The 8,377-nt window shown below is 39.3% G+C and overlaps 1 protein-coding gene across 1 annotated transcript; it reads left to right on the top strand.

Annotated features, from left to right (window-relative positions):
* The first annotated feature begins 719 nt into the window (after nt 1–719).
* Nucleotides 720–8,377, top strand: LOC310681908 (transmembrane protein 14C-like). Its single transcript, XM_083449953.1, has 5 exons — nt 720–908; nt 2,334–2,410; nt 5,167–5,268; nt 6,180–6,267; nt 7,210–8,377. Exons 2-5 carry the CDS (start codon nt 2,335–2,337, stop codon nt 7,265–7,267), a joined length of 324 nt encoding a protein of 107 aa, XP_083306079.1. The 5' UTR covers nt 720–908; nt 2,334; the 3' UTR covers nt 7,268–8,377.

Below are 8,377 nucleotides of genomic sequence, written 5' to 3' on the forward strand. Positions count from 1 at the left end.
TGAACTAAGGTCCATGCAATCCTAAATTTGCCTACTTACACAAGTAAATCATACTGAGTTTAATGTGATTTATTCCCAGATAAGCATTTATAGGGTTGCAGTCAAAGGCCAGATCCATATGTTTAAAATACCTGGCTTTTCCCAAAGAATGCTGGGAGCTGTAGTTCTGTGAAGAGGAAACTACAGTTCCCACGATTCTTTGGGGTCAGTCATGTGCTATAAATGTACCACTTTTACCACTAATAAATAAATAAATAAAAGTACAGGGTGTAGTGACGATAAAATTAAATAAATAAATCAAAGTATGGTGTGGACCTGCGCTTAATTTCTACCCAGTAAATGTACTTGGGGCTGCAACCTGCCTTAACGAGCCCTGAAGATTCCAATGAAGGTTTTTAATTTGTTGCAACGTTCGGTGTGGATTTCAGGGTTGCAAGAAGCACCCCACACCCTTGCCCCTGTATAACAGGCTAGCTCGCTCTCTAATATTCCAGAGAAACTAAAAAGGAAAGTCACTGTTTAGAGCTCGTCTCTTTTATGCGTGCAAAGGTTAGTTTTGGATGCAACCATTGGGGATTGCACCAGCAGGGTGGAAAAACGCTTTTGCAATGGCTCAGAGGAATGTTCTGATGCTTGGTCTCGCCTTTAATGAAATAAGGCCCCCCACCCCACCCCCGGCTATGGTACGTTTGGGTTGACGTAGTAGCTTTCTGTAAGAAAACCAAAGGGCAAGTCGCTGCTTGGCCACGATTTTGCAAATACAACTCGGGTTGTTGCTCTGCTTGGCCCGCGGTCACGTGCGTTGCTGTTTTGTAGTTCTCCCATTGCCCGGCGGGTTCGATATTTGCACGGCTCGGTTTTGTTCTGTTCCTACGTTGTGACTCTTCTTCTGCTGCTGCTCCTGCAGAGTAAGTGACTTTATTCATGGAGATCCCTGCCGCGGTTTTTCTCTTCTTTGCTTAGAATAAGGCAGCAGCCAGCGAACTGGCTTTGTACTGAACCTTTTGTGAATAGTAAAGGGATCCTGTGCGGACATAGATGGAAATCGGATTAATATCAGAGGGTAGTGTTTCCCCCCCATTACGGAAATTCAGAGTTTTAATAAAATAATGCCTTATCGATCTAAATTGGAGCTTTTGATTAAGAGTGCAGATTCACAGAACTCTTTCTAAGCCTGAGTGTTCCAAGATTTCAAAACAAAACCAGAGAATTCTCTACTTCCAAGAAAAATTTCCTTCCAACAAAACAGATATCTAAATATGAGTAACATGTGCGTTTATTTTGAAAATAATTTTCAGGGAACTCTTTGCTGCTAATTAGAAGAACTTTTTATAGACTGACCTGAAATTAAATAAATTACTACATTTTGAATTCCACCATTGCAAGGAGTATAGGGTATAGTTTTAGCCTCACAACCACACAGTGAGTTAAGTTCAGACTGAGGATTATGTATGTTTTCCTTTAATCTGTTTCCCTCTCCCCCATAATTTCAAAATTTAGAAGAGCATGCTAAGGAAATGTAACTTTATAAGTCTATTATTATTTAAGTCTGCAGGTGTTTAGCAAACCAATGTATAAACCCAACATTAAAGATGAGTCTGTTGAATTCATTTCATATTTCTGTGTCCATTCCTGGTAAATGTACTTACAAACACATCTTACATTGCTCTTTTCAGCAAGTGTTTTACAATCCTTACTTCATTTCTCTCCTCTACAGTTTCTTTTGAGAGGTAAAGAATTGCTATTTGCAGGGAACACCATTTTCGATTGGTTTCTCCAAAACCACTCAATAAATCCAAGACCAAGCTAATCTATTTTTTTTCCTTTTGAAAAAGTGTTTTCCCCCTTATTATTTCTTAAATTAATATACTGCTCTCCATCCAATGATCACAAGGTACCTTAAGGTATAAAAACACAAAAATACATAACCAAAATCCCCCCACATTTAAAGGCCCATAAATTGGGGGTTTTCTTCTAAGCAAGTGGGGTTTTTTCATGAGCTCTGTCAAAATAATCCAAAACAATGGAGGCTGTGAGCAGGAATATGTTAAATTGTCATTTACCTGCAGTAATCAGGCATGGGAGAATTTATAGAGTTCTAGTCTTGTCTTCTATATTTTATAGTTGCCCATATGCCTGAAACAATTTAAATTGGTATTTGGTGGGCAGGCCAGTAACTTCTGAGACCTTATTTGCAAGGCTGAGAATATGACAAATGCTGTGTCCTAGGAAGAACAGTCTACAGTTTTAGCACAAGGTTCAAAAAGTCAATTTGTATCCGATTTCCATTCGTTACAAACATTTACCACATACATATCTCTATTGCATTCCAGAATGGGGTTGGACTGGATTGGTTTTGCCTACGCAGCTTTAGTGGCTTCTGGCGGGATGATTGGCTATGCAAAAGCAGGTATAGTATTGATGTCTTCTCACAGTCTTGTTTTCTGGTGTTAAATAGCCATTCCAAACCTGGTGCCCTCCAGCAGTTATTGGACTCCAGTTCCCATCAGCTCTAGCTAACAGAACCAATGGTCAGCGATAATGGGAGTTGTAGCCCACCACATCTGGAGGGCACCAAGTTAGGAAACACAGAATTATATTCTCTGAAATGGAGGTCTCTCTTGTAAAAATGGAAAACTTCCAACTATGCATTCCTACTATCAGTCAATATACAGATATCAAGCTGCTGTTACTAGTTTTTGCTGTAGGGTGCTGATTAGCAGTTGTAGGGAACTGATACCCTTCCTATGAGAAAGTGCTTTAGAATGATAAGGGCACAGGCAGAGCTATGCTGATAATCTACAGTCTCAAGACCCAAAACGTTTGCGTGTTGCAAGCCACATTGTTTTCCCCTGACTTGCGCACAGTGCCCATTGAGGTGTTACATATTCACTAAAATTTTACTCAGAGTAGTACTGAAATTAATGAAGATTAGGTCCAACAATTTCCATGGGGCTACATGAAACTAAGTTGAATACCACCCATGGTTATTTGAACAAACATGTTGCTCTGTGATACTAGCATTCAGATTTTCACCTCTGCAGCACAGCTAAACAGTGTATCTTGTGTTGCAATGGCATATTGTTAGCATTGACAGAACTTACCTACTCTGCCTAGAAACAAGAACTTCCTTAACGTTTTGAGGGAAGCAGAAAAACACCTCAGAAAAAAACAATAATTTGTTTGAGGGAGTTGGAATATATGTAATATGTGTTTTCTTACCAAACCTAACACACGCATGCAACTACCTAGGCAGCAAGTAATGTATTTTGTGTTCATAGAGGGAAATAATTGTGGGGTTGTTTTTTCTCCCCATGTTTTTTTTTTCTACAGATGAATAATTTAACAAGAAAGGTCTCTCAAGAACTGACGGTAGCAGTTCTGTAACAATAGCCGTTCGGGGCATATTTTTCTCTGGGCTTGCATGTATAACTTCCATTAACCTTGATGGAAAATCGATGTATTGATTTGTGATGATACTCTTCACATGATGAGGGGCTTCTTACAGGATTCTTCTTGCAGCATTTTGAGTAGTTGGAATGATGGTTAGAAACATAATGGTTGCTGAGAATAAGTGTCAAGGTGGGGGGGGTGAACCCAGATGGAAGAATTTGGGGGGGGGTTCTTTTTCCCTTCATTTTACCTTCTCTGTGGCTGGAAAGCAAGCAAATCAAAATTTAAAAGAGGGAAGCAGCAACCTAATGCCACGTTTTTTAAGATATCTAGGAGAAGAGATCTAAGTATTTGAATTCCAGGACTGGCTTTTTATTCACAAGGGCATTATGAAAATGACAGATCACACACTGATTATGAGAATAACAAATCATTGCAAGTCATTTCAGTGGCATGATGGAAGGAAGGCAGAATGCCTAGACAGAAAATACTCAAGGCCGTTTTAACAGTGCCCTTGATGCTTCAAGTCCAATTAGGTTTGACCTGCAAATGGAACAAGTGGTGTTAGAAATCGGTGCTGAGTGCTCCCTTAAGCCTTATTAAAGGGACCATTCACCAGTAGCCAAAGGTGGTGACATTTCATCAATTTCGTTTGCAGGTCACCTCTTTATATATAAACTGATAATGGGAGTAGAAGCAGCCTCCTGAGGCCACTTTCCTAGAATAGTGCAGGATTATCCTTTGCCCAGAGTAACTGTACTAAGGGCTCATTTAAAAGGACACTAAAGTGAATGTTGAGTTACACCAAAGTAAATATTGAGTTTTACTATGGGGAAGTTGTGAGGAGACAACAGAAAGAACAGGGGGTATGTGCTTGTTTGCTTTTTAAGGTAAATTTCTATTTCTGGTTTGTAGGCTAGCCCGATGTAATGTCAAACTTCGATGTGATCAAACCATAAAGTGAGAGAGGGAATCAGAGTGCATGAGAGAAGGAGCGAGTATCTATGTTCAGCACCTGGACAAAAAAAAAGCCATGGTTTGCTGTTATATGTGAACAATGTCTTCATCTTTGAGTAGATGAACAATACTACTAGCCTTTTTTATTATGTGAAAAATATGTTCATCCTCAAAAGGGGAAATTTAAATAGTTGGGGTAAACCTTACCTGTTTCCCAGATGGCACATATCATTATGAGATTAGCATAGTGCACTGGTCTTCCATCTGGTGGGCTGCAGCCTGATTCAAAGTGGGTTGTAATAGGAGTTTTAAAAATGGGTCCTCAAATGCATGTTTTGATGACAAGTGGGTTCTTAGTCTGAATAGGTTGACAAGTGGGTCCTTAGTCTGAATAGGGACAGCAGATATCACATATTTTGTAAGGCACCTACTTTTCATGTTTTTCAGACCTAGGATTCACTTTGAATACCAACATTGCACCTACTTAATTTTTATTTTATTTTTTACAATATACAGTCATCTTTCTCCTCTGTTTTTAGCATGCTCTACCTTCCTTTGCCTTCACTTACCAAAACCTTCAAAGAAAATGGTGGTCCCTCTGGTGCGACCAACCTTGGTGTGCCTTACATGCGGATCTGACCCCACCAGTTCAGTGCTTGCACTATAAAGCATCAGGTCAATTCAGATATTAAACATTTGAGCAATGCTCTTTTTTAGCTGAAAATTGCTTAGAACAGAATAAATTTTGTTGGTTTGGTTTATATACCCTGTTTGTACCTACAGCTTAACAAACATTACTTGTTTTATTTATTCCAGGTAGCGTCCCATCTTTAGCTGCTGGCCTTCTTTTTGGGAGTTTAGCAGGACTTGGAGCTTACCAACTTTCTCAAGACCCAAAAAACATTTGGCTTTCACTGCGTAAGCATAACTGGGGAAATGTATATATGTGAATCTCTTAACCACAACCCTTTGAATGCATCTGATGCATTTTATTTCATTGGTGTACTATAACAACAGCAACAAAACCACTTGATACAAGCAGCAAAGTTAAATACCAATTTTATCAGGAGGCTGATTTGGAATAAATGTGGGGTCCTTTCATGTGTAGTGTTGTGTGTTGTACCAGGAAGCTGATTCTGGAGCACACATGCATAGCATCATTTGATGAATTAAACCACATGTGTCAGTTAAAGCAATCCTAAACACACTTACTAGGGAGCAACCCCATCCCAACACAGTAGGACATCATCAGGGATGATGGGAGTTGTAGTCCATCCTCTGGAGGACAGCTGGTTCCCCATCCCTGCTCTGAGATATATCCCATGCTCCCAATTGTGTGCTGTGATGCAACTTGTAATTAGGAAAGTGCCTCTGAACATTCCTTAAGAGTACAGTTTCGCAACTGCTTAGCCCAATTGCACAATGCTGGCTTTATCACTACATTTCTCTGTGGTTAGATTTTAGGTAAAAGTAGATTATTCATCTTACAGTTCATCATTTCTGTCTGGCAATAATAATAATAATAATAATAATAATAATAATAATAATAATAATATAATAAGTTGAACTTGGTGTAAAATTTCTGGAGCATTTTGTTGATTAGGTGGTCAACAAATTTTCAAAATAAATATTAAATAATTGTTTGGTTGAAGTTGTTACTAAGGAGTGTAAAACGGTTACATTGGTAAACATCTTTGAGCTGTGTGTGTCCTTGTTTGTTTGCGCATGTGACATAATAAAGTTGATAACTTGGCTTTTTTAATCATTGCCCTCAAGTCGGCAGAAACACCCCTGATATAATGCTGCTTCTGTTTCTATCTTTCAATTAGTTGCTTCTGGAACCTTAGCTGGTATTATGGGCATGAGATTCTACAACTCGGGGAAATTCATGCCTGCAGGACTGATTGCTGGTGCAAGGTATTATGCTGCATGTTTATTTTATTTATTTTGCTTTTGACATTAAGGCTGCATTCCTGTTGCATACATGCCTGTTAAAATCAATGGGACATACCAGTACTTCTAAACAGTTAGGATCAGGCTGTAATTTTAGTTTTATAAAATTGCATTCTAGAAACGGTATTGCATAACACTTTTTTGGGATAAGCAATTTCGTTGTGCATTTCGGTACTTTTTATTAGATAAGATCATTTTATTAAGCAAGATCTGGTTTAGGTTGACCCATTCCATGGCTTTCAAGACTATACATGCCAGCCACCTTTCAAAACCTTCTCTTCTCCCCCTGCTCCATCTCCCATAATCTATATTTCCACTCATTGGCAACCAAAGCCTCCTATTAGCCATCCCTTCAGCCAATCAGCAGTTGACTTGTTGATAGCTTAATTAAAATTCTTAAGTCGCCTTTCTTAAACATGTCCCAAGATGAGTTACAGATATACAAAATACACAACATTGTAAAATGAAACAGCAGTGAAATCATATAATACTAAAAGCATGCATTCGATAAAAATTAACGAAACAGAACTGGTGTACTCTGAAGCTAAATCAACCTGGTGGCTACGTCTGCATTTCTCCAGGAAGGGAGATTTTCTCATTTGCACTGTAGACCCCTTGGGAGAAATGGGGGCACAGACTGTCTTAGCACTGCCAAAAAATGAGACAAGCATTACCTGGTCCTGAGGAACTGCATGGTTCCAGTTTGGGAAGGCTGAGAGTTGGGGCTACTGACATAATGGAGAACTACTGGACAACATGTTTGCTTTCTCCCATTTCTGTCCCAGCCTCTGAAATAAAATAGTGGAGGTGTGTTGCACATGCAGTGAGTCAGAAGAGCAATTGTGTAGGAGGCGGCTTCACACAGTTCTGTCATATAGATAAACTTGACTACATTTTCCTTTAAAGCCTGCTGATGGTTGGGAGACTTGGACTGAAGATGTATGAGAAGCCACATGAAGAATAACAGGACCTCACACGAGGATTGAGACACATGGATAAGAAGACCGAACACCAGGCACCAGGATGAGTGTGCTATGGGAAAGAGAAGGACAAAGAAAGAGCACGCCCTAAATATTGAGGGTCCTAATTTTTAAAAACTTATGATAGAGGTCATTGACAGTGTCTTATTGTGTACAGAAATGTTTCCTTTTCACATTCTAGAAGTAACTACTGTTTATGCTATGAAATTCAGTGTGGTATATTTGTTGTAGATGAAGACAATGTGTGTTGGCTGGAAAGGCAAAGGCAGGCTTTTGGCTTAACCGATAAAGAGATTATAAATTATAAGGCAGCAGGGAAGGCGTGGCTGAATGCAGTTTTTATCTGTTCTGCTGCATGGAAGCAGCAGAGAACAGGGTCGGCCTGGCTTCCACCATGGCCCATATTGCTTTATTCTAAAAGCTGTGGGAATAGTCCCTTATGCTGGTGTTCTGACGTAACAGTACTCTTCCAAATTCACGTAGTAATAACATTTACGTGGATGTATATAAAGGCGAATTTGATAGAGTCTGAGAGCCCTCACCTTACCTGCTTCTTATAGCATGCCCAGGGAGCCTTTGTCGCTTCAGATGTTGTTGGATTCCAACTCCCATCAGCCTCAGCCAGTAGGGTCAATGGTCAGGGATGATGGGAGTTGTGATCCAGCAACCACTGGAAGGCCACAGCATACTCACCCCTCTGACATATAAGGATGTTTTTGCAGCCATTGTAAGTCGCTGCAGATGCCATCATAGTTTCAGCGGAGGAGAGGATCACCCTGATGGAGTTTTCAGCTAGGAGCTTGCTTCTATAGAAACATAAGCGTAATATTTTTCTTACCATGTTAAGTAAAATGCTACTGGTTTTTGTTTTTAATTAAAGAGATAGAATTATGGTAGTCAAAACTATGCTTTACTGGATTGGTATACTTTTGTGCTCTCCTTTTTTAGAACTTATTTTTATTATTATTTTTGAAAGATGCAGTCTTTGATCATATATCCATGTCTTATCTTTTTTAATATAATGAATTGGTGGGAAATATTGAATTCAATCCATATATGCTATTTTCTTACAGCATTAAACCCTATGCAGATGA

This window comes from Podarcis tiliguerta (genome assembly GCF_965153285.1).
Source record: "Podarcis tiliguerta genome assembly, chromosome: 7".
NCBI lineage: Eukaryota > Metazoa > Chordata > Lepidosauria > Squamata > Lacertidae > Podarcis > Podarcis tiliguerta.